Consider the following 19,911-nt stretch of genomic DNA (forward strand, 5'->3'; position numbering starts at 1 on the left):
TAGTGAGCAACATTTTTGGGTAGGGCTTTAAAGTTCTGCCTTAAAGACAAAGACCAGCATCACAGAGAAGTTTTAAACCAGTGATCTGAATGTCCTCTACTGTAGATTCCTCCTCCTCCTCCTCTTCCTCCTCCTCCAGTGAGTTGGAGTCATCCTGGCAGCAGGTTGGTCTGTGGATCCACCAGCAGCCTGAGCTTCTTCCTGCGGACAGCCGTCCGTCTGTCTGTCCCACTGAGCTGTTGTTGTCTGTGTCCCCTGGTGGAGCTGTTGCTGCTTCTGCTTCTGCTGCTGCTGCTGAGCATGTGCTCTGCTGCTCTGCTGCTCCACAGGACAGCAGCGACTCTTCCCATCACCACGCTGCAGGCTGCAGGCTGCAGGATGGATCTCTGAGCGCACGGACGGATCCGACTCCAGAGGTAAGAGCGCAGATTTTGCAAAAGAATCCAGGTGTTTTTCACTCTGCAATATCTCAGTTTTTCTCTCTGCTAAAGGCATTTTGTGTGCGTAAAATTGCGCAGTCGCTTGGCAAGCTCTTGGCACGCAGGTAGCCCATCACCACCTCTCCAGTCCAACAACAATAAATTACCAATTAAATCATTTTTGTATGAAATGCATGTGTAGTTCAATTTCACACATTTAAACTTGTAACTTTTGCTTTATTTGAGCTTTTACGCAGCGTATTATTTATCCAATTATACCCATTCGTGTAAAAAAAAATATGTATAAAATGGAAACACTGTTTTTGGTAATGCATCCAACTTTCTGTGTTTATTTGATGCGAGGATTGTTGGCAGTCTTCTGATTTATGGAGTGATAAAAAGATATCCCTTTGTTAAAAAACCTTTGACTCTAATATGTCAACAAAATGAAACAAGATTTTTGAACCTGGCTTTATCCAATGTTCAGATTTCTGTTCTGGAAATGTATGCAAATCAGACTCTGAGCCAGAAATTTCCACTTAAGTAGCACTTACATCCACCAAACTACCCAGTTTCATTCCCATCTATATTCTGAATGTTTTGACAGAGAGGTTTGTTCATATATCATTCATAGCCTGATTTATAGAACATTTTATTCCTAAATACATGGTGAAAATACATATTTTTTATGGTTGACAGTCTTTTCTGATTGATGGAGTGATAAAAAGATATCCCTCTGTAAAAAAAAACCTTTGACTCTAATATGTCAACAAAATGAAACAAGATTTTTGAACCTGGCTTTATCCAATGTTCAGATTTCTGTTCTGGAAATGTATGTAAATTAACATATGTGATAAGATAATGCCTCTTTTGCATATTTAAACATGACATTTTCAGAAAACTTGTAATACAGAAATAATTGTCGTAATGTAAGTAATTAACTGGGGATGTTTCATGGTGATATCTATTAGTTAAATGTTGTATCCTCTTCACCTTAATGGTAAAACAACTGAATAGTTGTTTAATAGACCAATGACAAGTCCTCCTAAATGTAGCCCATCACTACCTATCCAGTCAGACAATAACTTGCCAATTAAATCATTTTGTATGAAATGCATGTGTAGTTAAATTATACACATTAAAACGTTTAAAGGGACTATTTGTAACTTTCAGAAATGCTTGTTAACAGCGACACTTGTGGCCGTTAAGTCAACGAAAGTCAGCGTCGGGCTCGTGCTTGCTCGCTCTAAATAGACATGAACGAGCATCGCTCAAAACAGTGAGGCGACACACGTCAGCTAAAACCACAATATCACTCTATATTTCACCTGCTTGGCGGTAATGTTAGCTGACCAGACGAAGCTCTCTCCATGAATCAATGCTTATCCTAGTGTTGGTTTTGAGGCTGAAGCAGGAAGAGAAACGTTATCGCCTCCGACCTGCAGCCGGAGAGAGACACCGGCACCCGGTCGGAGACAGTAACGTTTCTCTTCCTGCTTCAGCCCCGGAGCAGCGGGGCTGAAGCAGGAAGAGAAACGTTACCGTCTCCGACCGGGTGCCAGTGATAACGTTTCTCGCTGCGGAGCACCGTCACTTCACAAGACACGGGAAACCTCTGTTGGTCTGGAGGAGTTGCAGCAGTTATTTCTGCACAAACGTCCACTGTACATTCACTAGATATTCTCAAGAGCTAAACTAACTCTTCTGCAGTGTGGAGTGTGCGCGCATGCACGTGTGGAGCGAGACAGCGAGAACATGTGCGCTGTGTGAGTGAAGGCAAGCAGAGGAGACTCCGGCCACATGCGAGCATGCATGGGATCCCGACCCGGTAGATTTATACATGTAAAAAGTTACAAACAGTCCCTTTAAAACGTCTAAATTTCGCTTTAGTTGAACTTTTACGCAGCGTATTTTGTTATCCAATTAAACCTATTCGTGTAAAAAAAAAATATGTATAAAATGGAAACACTGTTAAGGTAATGCTTCCAACTTTCTGTCTTTATTTGATGCGAGGATGCCTACATGCATTCCTCCCGTGCAGTACTCAGTGTGCTGCTGCATGTTTGGCACCAAGAGCTCCACGAAATATCGATTTCGCAGAGGAATCCGGGTTTTATTAGAAACCACGGGCTGCGAGTGGGAGTAGGTGCTTGACACAGTTACGAGCTCTGAGGCTGTGTTTCTCCCACGCTCCTGAGGGAGTCCTCCTCACCGCAGTCCGCTGCAAAACATCTCACCATGCACACTGTACATCAAAGCCTGCGTGTCTGTTTGGATGCTGCGTGTTTTGCATTTGGTGTTTTGTTGTGTGTGTCAACAGCCCAGGGGCCAAACATGCCTCAAAATATCTTTAAAATGCCTCAAAGCTCTCTAATCTATTCTCACTGCCCGTCAGGGTCCATTAGTTGCTGAATAATGACTATATCGCTCCTTCCTTTAGCAGGGAGGATTCACCTAAATATAACTTTAGATAAATAGTTAAGCCTTCATCATTCATTTAAGGGCAGAATGAAGAGCATAAACAACATTTAGGAGGATTTGACTTTAGTCTATTAAACATCTATTCAGTTGTTTTACCATTAAGGACCCAGCAGGTGAAGAGGATACAAGATGTAACTATCACCATGAAACATCTCCAGTTGATTACTTACATGAAGACACTTATTTCTGTATTACAAGTTTTCTGAAAGTGTATGTTTTTAAATATGCAAATGAGGCATTATCTAATACTAACTTGGTGAATTTAGAAGAAATCTACAGACACAAGTACGAGCAGGGAGGCAGGGAGGCATCTGAGTGGTTCTTTTCAAGCGGACCGCGAGGTAGTGATTGGTAGACGTATTTACAGGATTACAGCAGCTACAGATGACGGCTCTTTTTCAGAGCTCATAAGTAATGGATCGCTGCCAGGGTGTAAAGACCATTTCAACCAATATAACGAATAGTGTAAACTGGATAACATCGTCAACCCTGCCTTTAAGTTACAGCACTTCCAGTGTTTTTTTTAACCCAAACCACGATGTTTTCCTAAACCTAACCAAGTTGATCTATTCCTAAACCTAAGTAAGTAGTTTTATTTTAAAAAGACCAGAGCTGAAATTGACATGTGCGTCGCGTGTTGCTGGACATTCGTAGGAAAAAGCATGAAAAATTAGTTGTTGAAAGTCCTGCCGTGAGACTGTGTTGTTTATAGTCATCACTTTGGCATTTTGTGACATTTTTTAGACCACATGATTAATCAAGAAAATTATTAAATTGGTAATGAAAGTTATTGTTACACTATTTCAGTGTTAATGCTGCTGAAGTTGTGTTTGGTAAAGTGCTCGGGGTTAGACAGGCCAGTAGAGCGAACAGCATCCATTATGACAGATGGGACAATATGCTGCTCAACATCTCAGAACTGCAATCTGCCCTCGCACAGTCAAATAACTCAGATTTATACTCTCATACGATCCGCGTGCTGCATCACGTGGTTTCTCTCTCTCAGCTGTTTGTCACAAGCAACCGTGTTTCATGTCAAAGAACAAAACAACTAAAAAAGAAAGATGCGCAGAGGAACAAATGGAGACTGTAAAAGTGAAACTAAACGCAGTGAGACACAGCAGGCGGGCGAGATGAGAGGTAACGGAGAAGGGAGGGGTCGGTTGCAACAGTGTGGAGGTGGAAGAAAGCAAAAGAGAAACAGTCTTGATGAAAGCGTTTACGGTCTGAGCTATGTCTCCGCCACGCCGTCCCCGTGTTGTGCTGTGGACGGCTTTGATTGTGAACATGAAGACAGGAAGTGTATCTGCATGTGTGTGTGTGTCAATACATCATCATCATCCTCTCTCTATCTCGCTGTCGCCAGCTCACACAAATGGATAAATTGTCTTCTAATTGCCTCCTTCTGCAGTTAAGTGACCTCATCGTTTTTCATCAAGTGGCCTTTCTGTTAAGCATCTGTCAGTTGCAAGACACCTTGTCTCTTGTCTCTATTTCTCGCTGCTTCTGGCGGGCTATTTCAGGTCCATATTTCAGCTCAGCAATAAATAATTCAGGCAACAGGACAACACAAAGGTCCTCAGTGAGAGTCTGGATGCTTTGCTCAAACCCTGTATGTCTGAATAATGGATTTGTAGTGAATTTTGACCGGCATGGCGATAGGTGCACTCCCCGTATGTGTGTGCAAGTTATCGCTCAGATATCTCCTCAGCGGTCATTTAAAGAGATGCATAAATTAAAGATGAGTCTCCTGAAGAGTTTTTTTTTGCTTGATTTTACTCCTCCCTCATATTTCCCCTTAAAGCGCTCTCAGTATTTCTCCATATTTCATGCCGTCCCGCTCGATTTCTCCAGCTGCTCCTCAGCCCCGTTATGAAATGAGCCAAAACTATTTATGACTTGGACCAAAATGATAATTGGATTTCTGCAAGGAAAGTATGGATGCAGCTTTAACAACAGCCACAATTAAGGGCTGTAAACACCCTGGACACGGGGTCAATAAACCAATCAGAGTGGAGATGACCCCCGACCCTGCTCGTGTGCCCTTGCTGTGTTGACACAGCAGTACTGTGGGGGCGCAGTATATGTGTGTGTTTGTTTGTGTAGATCATGAGACATACAGCAGTAATAAGGCTTGCCCGCTTGCCCAGGGCAAGTCAAATACCACGTCAGGCTATTAAATCTAGTAAATCTCACTTGCCCAATTGGACAAGTGGTAAAAAAATAATGAAACACATCTTTTTTCCTGGAGCTTATGATGGAATTAGCAAAAGAGTGAGCCATCTCGCTTCCTTTGCATTAGCACCGATTCCCACTAGACTTTTCGTCCATGTTACTTTAACAACTGCCTGAATTTCAATTAAGTTAGAAGCCGCTAGAAAAAGAAAACGCCCCACATATCACAGTGTGATAAGCCTCTAATAAACACTTCAGGATTGATCAACAACTCAACACCTCTACAATGTAATGCAATAATAAAACAGCCATGGAAAAATACAACCTGATGCTTAAAATCTTCAGTTTTCAGCCAGAGAGGAGTTGATTTAACCTTTTTGAAGGCTGTAATGTCTGTTGCTATACAATACACTTGCTTTTTGCACTACAAAGCCATCCAATACCACAAACTATGTATGCTGTTTCCATATACCGTTTGTAGCTATACCTGCTATAAATATTATGCACTGTAATTCTTATATAGCCCACAAAATCAATTTGTATGTAATCCACGTAATCGTGAACCAGGAAGTATAAAGAGCGACTAACGCCATATAGGGAGGAGGTCGGAGTGGATGGGGGAGTCAACGAAACATCAGACTTTCGCCCAGGAGACCGGTGATCGGGTCCCGCGTGAAACCAGAAGTCAACGTTGATTTATTTGTCACGTAACTTCCGTATTTTAGGTACGCCACCGCCGTAGTTTTTTAACCCAAACCGTGATCTTTTCCTAAACCTAACTAAGTAGTTTTGTTGCCTAAACCTAACCAAGTTGTTTCCTGTGAAGACAGAAGTTTACTTTGAAAAGACTGTGTATGTAATCAGCGAAAATGGACACGTGTTGCTGGAAATCCGAAGGAAAACGCGTGAAAAATTAGGAATAACTTTTCTTAAGATATCATACGAACCGTTGTATGAGGATGCGTTGAACTATGATATCATACAACTATGTTCACACATTCATCCTCATAGATAAGCATCAAAGTTATTTCTTGACCTTGGATATAGTATTTGACAAAGCAATCTCGACTCAAGGTCCACTTATTAGTTTTTTCTGGAGCTTTCAAACATATCACTTGCTCTTCATGTCAACAGATGCTTCTCCATGACAACTGAGCCATCCGCTGATGAAGACCATGCGGTTTAAAGTGCCAGAAAAGGCTTGTAAGTGGCCCTTGAGTTGGGATTGTTCTGTCAAATGACCATCTTAAATCTCTACAGTGTGATATGTCGTCACCGTCCCAGCAGTGCTTCACAAATCAGGAATGTGCAGTCCTGTTTATATGTGTCCGTATTGGCAGTATAAAACTATTTATTTGCATATAGAATGTGCATTACCCTTTACACTAATCTTGAAATGTATATGGTATATAAAAATGTCACGGTGGTATTCGTCCTCACAGATGAAGGTCGGAGTCATGCCTCAAAGAGTTGGCGTGTTAAAGGCAGGCAACCAGCTGGAAGTCATTCAATTCATATTTGTTTTACATTTCATCTGCTGGCAGAAAAAAATAATCCCCTAATACACTACAGGGCTGCTCCAGATGAGACTTTCGGCCTCTCTGTATTCATCTACAGCTACAAGACCACTTAGACTCAGCAGGTGTCCGGTTGTACAACTCTGTGTGTGTGTGTTGCTGCTCTCCCAGCCCAACTGTGCTGAGGATGAGCAGTGGCCTGCAACTGTTTTGCTCTGACTCGACCTTTTGTCTCCCTCATGACGTGGCGACTGGAGATAGTGCTCAGATAACAGCTTGACGTCTCAATAGGGAGTCTCTTTTACACTTGTGTGCACACACACAGAAACATGCTGGCGTGTGTTTATTGCATATAAAGAGAGTTTATGTTGTGTGTCCTCATGTTAGCTCCAGGCTTTCTGTTTTTTCGCTACTCTCCCCCCTCACACTGCCGACTCTCAGGCTTGAATGCTGTCCTTTCTATGAGGGCTGAACTATTTTGAAAAAATATCTAATTGCAGTTATTTTGACTGATATTGTGATTATTAGATGGAATGATCATTTTACATGATTATTCTCATTTTCATTGAAATACATATTCAAATAAATATGGTAAGATGTTTTCTTAAAGGGCAGTCCATTATTTTATTTTTTTTCTAGGTTTTTGTATCATTCTGTAGCTTCCTAGTTTTGTTCCTTATGTATTCATATTCGAACATTCAAATTTTGGTCAAAGTGCATATGTTTTAGCGTCAAAATGCTATTTTCCCCAAGTCCTTCTAAAATCGCTTTCCCACGGGACCTGACGTAGGTTTCTGCATGATGACATTCTACATATATATATACATATATCCTTATCCATTCATATGCAGTACATATATCCTTACCTATGCAGTAACTTAGATGGCACACTCCCAGTTTGGAGAAGCAGACAGGTGTACAGGTACGGAAACTAAGCAATATACTGCTGCGGACGCCACGTTAGTTCAGATCCAAAAGTCGCACAAAAACGCAAACAAACTTAACGAATCGATGCAGCGGTAGACCAGAAACTCCCGTGTTCTGAGAGGTAAAATGACTGTTTCTGTGAATGGAGTTTGGTCTGTTAGCTTTGAAGACAGCGATATAACAGCTTCAATTCCCCGTCGGAAAGGGCTGTCTGACGGCGAGGTAAAGCGGTGAAAATATTCTGAATATAGCGTACACTTAAGATGATATTGTTTTTTTTAGGTGGCTAAAATATGTTTTTCTGCTGCTCCCGTCCGCAGCCGCTTTACTTCACCGTCAGACGGCCCTTTCCAACGGGGAACTGAAGCCGATATATCACTCATTTCAAGCCACAAGACTACATTCACAGAAACAGTAAACAGTTGTAGAACACGAGAGTATACATACAACCCTTCTTCAAAATATCCAAACTAAGCCTTTCAGTTATTCCCAAACTTTGCACATCTAACTTTGACTCGGCTAGTGCTAGCGTTCACATTATTCATAACCTTATTGATTAGCTTACTTTGGTAACCTACGTCACTGTTTTTTGCTAATAGCTGAGTGGGCATTTCCATTTGAAAAAAATGGGAAAGAGCCCAGATGGACCCGCCCTTTAAGTCTGTAGAATATGAAGTATAGGCCAGGACATCTCCGCAGCACGACAATATTTAATTTAAAATGGTATTTTCACGCACCTTTCACCTTTTAACAAATATTGCACATCCTGCGATCTGAAAATTGCAATAGGCCATATTGTGATTTCGCTAAAATTTCTATTAATTGTGCAGCCCTACTTTCTATTCTTGTGCACTGCTTTGTCCTAAGTAATGTCTTGTTAAAATCAACGCTCTGCTCAAAGCTTTGCGGAGATCAAACAGTAGACAAAATGTTCTACTACACAACGTCAGGGCAAATAACTGAAGCTGCCTCTTTGGCACCAAAGAAATGATCAGACTCCTTTTTTAACTATTCTATTGTAGTAATTGTAGTAAAAGTAGTAGTAAAAATAAACACCTGAAATTATCTGTAATGGGATTACAATGTAATTACATGTACATCAGAATAAGATATGATCATCATCAATGCCCACCCTGATCATTCCCTCTGTTCTGTCCTACCGCCGCCGTGTCGTCTAACTCTCTCAACAACAGTACATGACAGAAACTTCATACTATTCCCCTCAGCTTCCCTCGGTTGAGTTGACGGTGTGATTAGATTTTCAGGCACCTTGCTGCATAACTTTACATCTTAATGAGGAAAAACTGATTTACTGCTATCCTGCGATGCTTATAGAGTTCATGTGAACACCCATGTGTTATGTGAAGAGAAATGTGTGGATATGCTGGTTGATAAATATGTCGATAGCTTAATGACATATAGGTTCAGGGGTGAAAGAAGTACTCAGGTGTTTTACTTAATTAAAGTAGCAATACCACAGTGTAAAGCTTTGGTTGTGCTTTCCACAATGACAGGAGCTGACGTGGAACCATGACGAGGAAATGTTTGGATCTTTTATACTCCGCGTGGGTTTCTTCTCGCGGCAAACAGACATTCTCAAAGTTCTCTATTTTTGCCGCCCATCCGCGTCCGCGTTGTTAGAAAAAATTTGGGTGGACAGGTGAAAACCTGCCGCATGGAACCCCGGCAAAGGGCCGTGTCTGATGGTGTGACGTCACTTTGGCCGTGCGGACGAATGTCGATCTAGAGTGACATAGAAGTTGCATGAACTCCGATATGACCGTTCTGACTGACGTTGCGTTGCATAAAAATCTGACCTGTAACTGGTTTAGGACCATATGTGAAAGTGTCCCAAATCAGAATTGAAAAGATCAGATCCCTTGTGATTTGTGCTGTTTACATTTTTATGAATAAATGATCTGAGTCACATATTATGTGCAAAAAAAAAAATCAGATGTGTGCCACTTTTGCCTGCAGTGTGAACGTAACCTATAAGATGGTGACCCAGATAAAACACCATACCTGTTTAGCATGTAGCTTAAAGCACCATGTGCCTTAGTTCAGTCTCACAGAGCTGTAAGCATGACTGTTAATCATTTTTACGTTCCCAACATAATACATTTTAAAAGTCTTTTTAAATTACAGTTATCATCGGCTACAGTGTTAGTGTCAGTTGTTCTGCTTTGGTTGCCACTGAGAGATAAAGTGTAACATATCAAACACTTGTTGCATGATTTAATTTGCTCATTTCTTTTCGTGTGGTTGATAAAAATATTATTTTCCACAGTATTCTCATAGAAATCCTACATTAAATATGTATGCCCCATAACGATCGGTGTACCTTTCTTCTCCACTCCTGTCTTCTTCTCACTATATATCATTTTGACAACCTGTTACATCAGCTTGTCTCACAGGAATAGCAAGATTATCTTTTAATCTTTATGCTGCTCCTCCTGGGGAACGCCGATGTGACTGTAGCTGTTCAATTATACATGTTATACAGTCTCTTGTCACATATTGTCTGGCTTCCTACGCCGAAGGAGAAAACGTTGTAGGGCGTCGCTTAGATCTGTGTAGAAAGTATCCTGGATGTGCTGTACCAGTTTGTGAATTACTGCTGAGGCTTTGATGTTAAAGTAAAAAAATATCCATTATATTATCAGATCAGTCTCTGTTGTGTTGTAATTTAAGTTTTTATTTAATTTTTCCTCAACTTGCATTGATTTCTTACATTTCCAAGAATTACTTTCTACAATCTGCACTTCTAAATAGTTTAAACATTCAAGTCTGACTGTTTAGGGTTTAGGATTTCTTTGTTGAACTTTGGTGTAAAACAATAACACAGAAAGATATTATTAGAGCTGTAACGATTAATTGATTAGTTGTCAACTATTAAATTAATCGGCAACTATTTTGATAATCAATTAATCGGTTTGAGTAATTTTTTAAGAAAAACAGTCTATATTTTCTGGTTTCTTTACTCATCTTTGACAGTAAACTGAGTATCTTTGGAGTTGTGCACAAAACAAGACATTTAAGGACGTCTTCTTGGGCTTTGGGAAACATTCACCGACATTTTTCACCATTTTCTGCCATTTTATAAACCAAACAACTAATCAATTAATCAAGAAAATAATCGGCAGATTAATCGACGATTAAAATAATCGCTAGTTGCAGCCCTGGACGTTATTTATTTTTAAGTTTGTTAGCAAAACCTGATGTCTATTCAGCTTCTTAATCGCTGTAAAGTTTGTTCAACTTGATTATCCTGAAGAACGTTGACATTAAACAAAATCACAAAGCAACAAAACAAGCATTCATAAACAGTTTTGCATACAAATTAACATATTAAACGTTGTACGTCTTTACATATAAATGGAGATGAAATGAGACCAAACAAAAGACAGAGACTCTCCTCCCAACTGAATGAAAAACAAAGGATTAGGGATTAAGACCCCGATGTGATGTCAAGCGCTGTGCAGAATAAAATGAATATGTTTACATATTGCACATGGTAATGTGTACATTTCTGCATTTTGCATTGAAAGTATCAGGTATCAACTGTAGCCAGATAAGACCAAGAATATCATCAGTTCATTATCAAACAACAAAATGTGTGAAAGGTACACATGGCTTTTTTAGATAGCTTTTTTATCAGTTTACCTTCTGGTCATTGCAGGGTAAACACAGGTGTAATTAATAACATTAATTGCGGCCCTGATCCATTTAGGTGAGCCAGGGCTCTGGTATTGTGCATGCTGGCTCACTGGAATGGCTGTGACACACTAAATAGAACGAGACCATCATTTATTTAATCAATTACACCTGTGTTTACCCTGATATGACATGTCAAAATAGCTGTGTGAAAAAGGCCTATTGAGGGAGAACGCCGAACGGGCTGCATCGTAATCGCTCGGGGCAACTCCTCATCGATAATGTACGTCCACACCAGGCAGCAGCGAAGTGGGGCTCGCTGCAATAATTACATTTTTCTGCGGCCGGGAGGCGTGTTCATGCGTTTCAGGTGTTTCAGATGGGGCGAAATGATTTTTTCCGTTCTGTTTGGTTAATCCGAATCAGAGTGAAATTGATCCAGTGATATCTATTGATATGGTTTGTTTTCTATTTAGTCTGGTTCGGTTTCACAGTGCACAAATTAAAGTGGACCAAATTAAAAAATATATATATATTTGCTGAGGGGCGTTTACGAAGAAGTGAATTTATCTTTTTCATCTCCAGAGCTGCCACTTCTACGCAGGGAATCGCGACACTCTCATGTCTACCATACAGACATGAGAGTGGTGCCAATATTATCATCTAACTCTTGGCAAGTGTTCTCTCTCTCTCAGGAGACTCTTGAGTTACGGATTCAAACTGGAAAATTCCAATTCCAGTGTTAACACGTTCAGAAAAATCACACGACCTCTTGCCTCTTGACATCATCTCCTGATATTCTATGAAAATGTGTCATCGGTCTCACATTCGACCTCATTACATTGTCAGGGTGTAAATGTAGAAGGTGTTGCGGAGACAGGGCGGCCACTGATTAAATGCAATCTCCCGGATGTGACCTTTTCCTGGTTCTCAGTATGTTCAGGTCAAAGTGAGATTATAGCCTCCTGCACAGGTGGGAGATGTTCACACACACACCGTCACCTGGAGCACTCCCTGGTGAGCGTCTTCCTCTCGCGGGCGACATAATTAGGAAGCTACTGACTCTCACAGCTAGTTATCAGGAGTGGTGGAGGTGCTTTCTGGCAAGGTTTTATCTGGATTCATATATATAAAAAAAAGCACTTTACAACACCTAACCCGAACCATCCCTGAGATCACTCAGATTCAGGTTTTTCAAAGAGGGAGAATTTCTTAACAACCATCTTGTGGATGAAGAACAGTGTGAAACAGCGCAGTGCTCTATGAAGCACATTGGGTCAAAGCGGGGTCATATTGATTGATTTTTCACACTTTTACTTCACATGAATGCCCCTTTGCAACTCAACCTTTTAATTCACAAAGATTAAGCAGTGGTACATACCCTTACAAAAGAGTATATTGTACAAAAATCACCCCTAAAAATAGAGCAAAAAACTCAGCACAGCCAAACCATCATACAGAGCTCCGGTCTCCATCAGCTGCTGTGCCATTTTTACGACCAGATTGCTTTTCCTGTATGTGCTAAGCATCCGATCCGGCCGTGCAGCCATCATGCTTTTCACTCAGGCAATCATGAGAGGAGTCTTTTGGGACAGAAGCGGCCTGTTGGGTACTGTAGGCAACCAGGAAACCAGCAGCAGTTATGGTGATGTAAGAGTTTAGAGTGGAAAAAAAGAGCTACCACCGCTGCACCCTAGGACACCTTGTTTACCAGCGCTGCTGGCTCGCCCTGCTTCTATACTTCCTTCCTTCACATTTTCTGTAATCGGTCTCTCCAGCAGGCGTTTCAGATGTCCTGCTTCCAGGAGATGCATGTCCTCTTTTAAACAAGAATCCACTACTTCTCTCCACATTTCCATTTCCCCCCCACCTTATCTTCACTCTAACCTTTGGTGGAAATCAGGGAGTCCGCTCACGAACGGACCAGCTGGAAACCTCCAGCAGGAGTCGAGCAAAGTGGCTGCAGGGTTGCGCTCATGCACACCTTCAATTCTTCTCTGGCTGTTTTTTTTTTTACCTTACTTTCCCCAGCATTTCTCCTTAAATCCCCATGAGATATCCTTTACAGTTTTAAGGGGAGACAGGCAAAAACATGTTTTTTCATGCACAAGTCAATTTTGAGTTTTTGGGCCATTTTGCTTCCAACATGTCTTCTCTCAGATTAGCGGAAAGAAAACATCCAAAATACACATTTAGGTGTTTATTTTACTACACTTTGTCTATTTGTGTCTCTTAAATTCACCAAAAGTTAGCATTTTATTAATGCTTCATTTGCATATTTAAACATAACATTTCAGAAAACTTGTAATCAGGGCTGTCAACGTTAAAGCAATAATAACGTGTTAACGCAATCTATCTTTCAGAGGTTGTAGCAAGCTTTAAAGCTAGAGTTTGAGTTTTGAAGCGAGAGTGAAGACATATAACTAGAAAACCTAAGGAATCCATCGGTACCAACCATGTCATACTAACTTGTCGTGAAGGAGGTTAATTAACGCTCCAAAGTTACGCTACATTTTGGCGAGGAAAAATTGTCATGGCCATTTTCAAAGGGGTCCCTTGAGTTCTGACCTCAAGATATGTGAATGAAAATGGGTTCTATGGGTACCCACGAGTCTCCCCTTTACAGACATGCCCACTTTATGATAATTACATGCAGTTTGGGGCAAGTCATAGTCAAGTCAGCACACTAACACACTGACAGCTGTTGTTGCCTGTTGGGCTGCAGTTTGCCATGTTATGATTTGAGCATATTGTTTGTGCTAAATGCAGTACCTGTGAGGGTTTCTGGACAATATCTGTCATTGTTTTGTGTTGTTAATTGATTTCCAATAATAATATATACATACATTTGCAAAGAGCAAACATATTTGAGTATTAAATACTTGAAGACTCTTTAAGGTACATTTTGAGCAGATAAAAAATGTGCGATTAATATGTGATTAATCGCGATTAACTATTTTAATCGATTGACAGCCTTACTTGTAATACAAAAATACTTAATGTAAGTATTCAACTAATAATAGTACTCAACTGGGGAACTTTCATTGTGATTTCTATTAGTTAATTTTTTTACCCTATTCACCTGCAGTGTCTTCAAAATGTACGGAATTTTACGATCCATATCTTTAAAGGCTGTTTTCTCAAAATTAGGTGTTTTCCTCACTTTGAGCCATAAATCTCCACTTCAGTAACACTTACATCCCCCAAACTCTCCAGTTTCAGTCCTATCTATATTCTGAAGGTTTTTACCGAGGGGTTTGTTCATATATCATTCATAGCTTGATTTATATAACATTTTATTCCTAAAAAAAATGGCAAAAATTGTTTTTCATGGCTGTTGACAGTATTTTCTGATTTATTGAGTGATAAAAAGAGATATCAATCATTCCTTCAGTAAAAACCTTTAACTCTAATATGTCATCAAAATCAAACAATAATTTTGTACCTTGTTTTATCCAATGTTCAGATTTCTGTTCTGGAAATGTATGAACAATTAGCACATATTTAATAAATTGAATAAGCATCATTTGCATATTTAAACAGAACATTTCAGAAAACTTGTAATACAAAAAAATAATTGTCATAATGTAAGTAATCAACTGGGGAAGTTTAATGGTGATATACTGTATATTAGTTAAAATGTTGTACCCTATTCACGCTCCTCTTAAAAGTAACCATAAATCTGCCAACTGCTTCCTCTCAGTGCTGCAGAAACTTGTTTCCATAAAGTCTATAATTTGCTTATATATTATATATTGCTGTTGGTCTTATGGGACTTCCATTTCCTCCCTTCTGCTGTTCACAATGCCTAGGGAGAACAGAAACACATGCAAGTCAACAGACGAGCAGACGAGCGCGTCAGTATATGTGAATTTTGTTTTCGTCTCTTTTATCTTTTCCCGTGGTCGGGAACGTAACATGTTCTCAAGCTCTCTGCTGTGAAGCTGTTTTAACTCCACTACTCTCCCGTCTCTCTCTGTCACCAACATGGCGTCACCAAAGAGCTCAGTGTCACACACTTCAATAGTATATGGCACCTGTGCCCTCATTAATCTAGACTCTTGTAGCGTGGTTGCCGTGGCAACAGAAACTGGGAGGGAAAAAAAAGGAGTGCGTCGCTCATCCGAAACGTCTTGTTGCCAACAGTTGAGAGTTGATCCGTTGTGTTGTGTTGTCGGGTCGTCAACACATGTTTTACTGTAAACTGATGTTTTACTGCTGTGATTTTCACCTCTTGATGGTTTTAGGGGAAAGGAAGCTGTGATTTGTATCATTCAATTGATTTCCCGCAGGTGCAATCAGTGGCCTCTCTCTAATCAACTGCACTCTGCGTTTTAATCTTGTGGTTGTCAATACAACAGTCAGATGCTGTCTGTGTGCGTATACCAGCACCAGCAGGCTCTTTCTAACAGCTAGAACAAAAGTCATCAATGACCTGCGAGCTGCAGTGCTGAATAACAGCAGATAACACGCTAGTCCTGACTTGACTGTTCAGATCCAGATATTGAAGTGTAGGCGGTACTTGTAAATCGTTTTTTTTGTCCTCCATGTGATGCCGTTTTATAATGTTACTGAAGAAAAGGATCAAAGGCACCACCCCTAAGCCCACAACCTGAATTCAAAACAATGGATTGGATCATTTTAGTGAATTAACTCTTCAGATCAGATGTGACGCTGATACTAAAATGAATTAACTTAAGTGGTCGTCAGTCTTTTTGCCTCCAGCATCTAATACTCCTTTGGCAGTGGAGGTATTTTAAATAAATCATGTGGTCTGCCGCAGCTGGCAGACTACAGATCATATCAACCAGTTGCTGAATGTGTTGTTTTGACTGATCCACTGAGAGGGCAGTTTGATTGGTCTGATGACTGATCTTTCTCCTGAGCTACAGGTGACGGCCATTGTGTCGCTGCTGACAGCTTGTGAGCAGGTCTCGGGCTGTGGCTGAGCCGAGATGGTAATCAGAGACTCTGATGGGAGACAGGTTGAAGGCTTGATCGATGCATAATGCAGAACCACCTGTATACAGTATATGCATATTTATAACGATCGGTAGGTAGGTAGATGGGTAGGTACAGTAGGTAGGTAGGTAGAATGGTTGGTAGGTAGGTAGGTACATTAGGTAGGTAGATACTGTAGATAGGTAGGTAGGTACACTGTAGGAACAGTAGCTGGATGGATAGATAGATAGATAAATAGATAGATAGATAGATAGATAGATAGATAGATACTAGATAGATAGATCTATAGATAGATAGATAGATACAATAGATAGATCTATAGATAGATAGATAGATACAATAGATAGATCTATAGATAGATAGATAGATACCTTAGATAGATAGATAGATACTAGATAGATAGATCTATAGATAGATAGGTAGATAGATAGATAGATAGATAGATACTAGATAGATAGATCTATAGATAGATAGGTAGATAGATAGATAGATAGATCTATAGATAGATAGATAGATACCATAGATAGATAGATAGATCTATAGGTAGATAGATAGATAGATAGATAGATAGATAGATCTATAGATAGATAGATAGATACCTTTGATAGATAGATAGATAGATCTATAGATAGATAGGTAGGTAGATAGATAATAGATAGATAGATACTATAGATACTATAGATAGATAGACACTATAGATAGATACTATGGATAGATACTATAGATAGATACTATAGATAGATAGAAAGTACACAAAGTGATTTTCTTTCTGGTCGTTCTGATCTCTGTTATGATGACTTTCTATCCACAGTGATGTTGAGATGTCTGACACGATGAGAGAGAAAATGTGTTTTGATTTTCTCCTCCTCAGTTCATTTCTCATCTGTCTGGTTTGTGTTCCTCTCTCCCCAGCGCTGTCACCAAGCTGTTATTCATCCCCGCATCATGGAGGCTCAGCCTGGTGCATCATGGGAGCTCATCAACGGCGTGACAGATGCAATATATGAGGGCTGAGAGGTCGCCATGGAGACTGACAGCTACACCTCAGGCCCAGCCGCCACTGACTGGGCTGGGACGGTGGCCGGCTTGGAGGGAATGGGAGTCCTTGAGGAGCAGGGAGGAGAGGGCTCGCCAAGCGGCCCGGCGTCCTGGTACACGCCGTACTCGCTGGGCTTCCAGGTGTCGCTCACCTCCTTCCTCATGCTGGAGCTGGTGTTGGGTTTCAGCAGCAACCTGACGGTGCTGGTGCTCTACTGCTCCCAGTCCAACTTAGTGGACTCGGTGAGCAACATGGTGACTGTGAATCTGCACGTGCTGGACGTGGCGGTGTGCGTCCTGTGTCTGCCCCTCACTCTGGTGGTTGTGCTGCTCCCTCCGGGACCGAACCTCGCCCTGCTCTGCTGCTTCCACGAGGCCTGCGTCACCTTCGCCAGCATATCCACGGCTATCAACATCCTGGTCATCAGCTTGGACCGATATGACATCTCGGTGCGGCCGGCCAACCGGCTGCTGACCACGCGTAGAGCAACGCTGCTCCTGGCCGCCGTTTGGGTCACCTCGGTAGCTGTGTTTTTTATCCCGTTCTTGGAGGTGCAGTGGTCCAGTGGAGAGGGACCCGAGGAGAATGGTCAGGTGACGCCCTTGTCATTGTCCTCAAATGGCGTCGGCGCCACGGTGGTGCCAGCGTGGCGTAACCAGACAGTGCTGTGCATTGGCGGGCAGGGCTTCCAAATGGGCCTGGGGATGTATTACCATCTTATCCTGCAGGTACCCATCTTCTTCGCCACAGTGGCAGTCATGCTGTTCACCTACTCCAGGATACTGAGGGCTTTAAACATCCGCATCGGCTCCCACATGAAGAAGGGCCAGCGGTTCAGGGGCCCGTCCTGCAGCGTGCCCCACAAGAGACAGAAAAAGAAGAAGGCGGGGCTCAGAATGACTGACGGCGGGGAGGTAGGAGGGGAGCAGTGCACCACAGATGGCACCAAACGGCTCAGCCACCCTCCACTCATCACTTCCCCAACCCCCACAGCTACCTCCCCGCCTGCCCTGTCCTCCGCCCCACTCGTCACCGCCGACACAGGCACTGCGACCGCCATGCCCGCCACCTTGGGCGTCCAGGCCTCCGTGTCGGCCATCATCGCCCTGAGGCGGGCAGTGCGGCGACACAGGGATCGGCGAGAGCGCCAGAGACGGGTGTTCAGGATGTCCCTCATCATCATCACCACCTTCCTGGGCTGCTGGGCTCCGCTCTCTGTGACCAACGTGCTCATCCTGGGCGTCGGCCCCAGCGACGCCCTGGTCAGCCTACGCCTCTGGTTCTTAGCCCTGGCCTACGGCACCACCGTCTCCCACCCTCTGCTCTACGCTTTCACCCGGCAGAAGCTGCGCCGCGCCCTCCGTGCCAAGGTGAAGAAGAGGGTGGTGTCCCTGCTCCAGGTGGACCCGTCACCGGGGGGCACCGTCATACACAACTCCTGGGTGGAGAACAGGAAAACCAGCCGGCAGGTGCGGCTGGAAGCGAGCGAAGGTACTGACCGCTGTCTGGCAGAGGTCCTGTGAGACTGGCACACATGGGCCGGGCTAGTGTAATTAAAAACCAGAATAGAGTCACAGGTGTGTCCCATTATGAAACTCACTGGTGCGTGAAGCCAGTGTAAGAAATGTGAAAAACACATTTCCACCTCTGGGAGATGTTTTAATGTAACCACCACCAGCAGCAGCAGCAGCGCCGAGCTGATGCTAAACACACAGCTAACGTTCACCTCAGGCAGCAGGGAGAGCAGTCGTCACTGTGGTGCACACAGAAAACATACACATACAGGTGTATATAGTTTATAGTGAAGTCTGTTTACATATGGAGTTGTATGATAGAGCGTTCTCATAGTGGTGCTTACCTAACCGCTCCAAAGAATGTGTTTAGCCAGCAGATGATCTGATCTGCCGCCCACTCAAATGCTCCAAGGCAGCTTTAACAAAAAACATGTTGATTAACTTCGAACAAATAAATACTCTTTGAATGTATTTAATATTGTCTCCGTCTTAGCTCTGATGTGTACTCTGAACTAAAAGGGGAGCATGTTGGATATTTACGAGCAAGACACAGTGATGATATGAGGTGTTAGGCTAGTGTGAAATATTAAATGCAGTTTTGCTTTAGTGTAAGTAGTTATTAAACGCTCAATGTTACAGTGTTTACATCGTGCAATGCTCTGTCATATAAATGCAACTCTTTTTTCATCCCAAATTTGTATCAAATGGTGGAAAGTCTTATTGATGTTTTGCATATTCTGCTTGGAGAAAGTCATAGTCTGACATTTGGGGAAATAGGCTCATTGGATTGATATGAAACTTCTCATCTACTGTAACTCTGAGCAAAGAAAGCAAATAAGCATCTTTCCCAAAATGTCTATCTAGTTCCTTTAAAGGAACAGTGTGTAACATTTCAGGGGATCTATAATCACTTGAAACTAATCGCTGTGTTTTCGTTTAGCTTTCGTTAGCTTCCAAAAACCAAACACTGGCTCTGGTGAGAACCTTTTGCGTTTTTACGTTACCTGAAGGCCACCGTAGTTCTCCGACACGCTTGTGAAACTGCAATACTGTCAGTCACAGAGTGTAAAACCATGCTACCACCAAATGCCATCTGACTTCCGTTAAAATAGCGTCATTATGGTAAAGGCCCAGACACACCAAACCGACATCAGAGAACTTGCGGCAACGAAGGCCACCTGTGTCTTGAACAAAAAGTTGCACTCGAACACACCGCAAAGACT

At 42.0% G+C, this 19,911-nt stretch overlaps 1 protein-coding gene across 1 annotated transcript; it reads left to right on the plus strand.

Annotated features, from left to right (window-relative positions):
* Positions 1-282: 282 nt before the first annotated feature.
* LOC119491395 (G-protein coupled receptor 22-like) lies at positions 283-19,335 on the plus strand. The gene is made up of 2 exons (XM_037775422.1): positions 283-416; positions 17,048-19,335. The coding sequence occupies exon 2, from the start codon at positions 17,159-17,161 to the stop codon at positions 18,695-18,697; it is 1,539 nt and encodes a 512-aa protein (XP_037631350.1). The 5' UTR covers positions 283-416; positions 17,048-17,158; the 3' UTR covers positions 18,698-19,335.
* Positions 19,336-19,911: the final 576 nt, after the last annotated feature.

The sequence above is a fragment of the Sebastes umbrosus genome, chromosome 1 (assembly GCF_015220745.1).
Source record: "Sebastes umbrosus isolate fSebUmb1 chromosome 1, fSebUmb1.pri, whole genome shotgun sequence".
Taxonomy (NCBI): domain Eukaryota; kingdom Metazoa; phylum Chordata; class Actinopteri; order Perciformes; family Sebastidae; genus Sebastes; species Sebastes umbrosus.

What these genes read in the sequence shown, in the direction of transcription:
- LOC119491395 (XM_037775422.1), top strand. Translation starts at nt 17,159, where the DNA reads ATGGAGACTGACAGCTACACCTCAGGCCCAGCCGCCACTGACTGGGCT.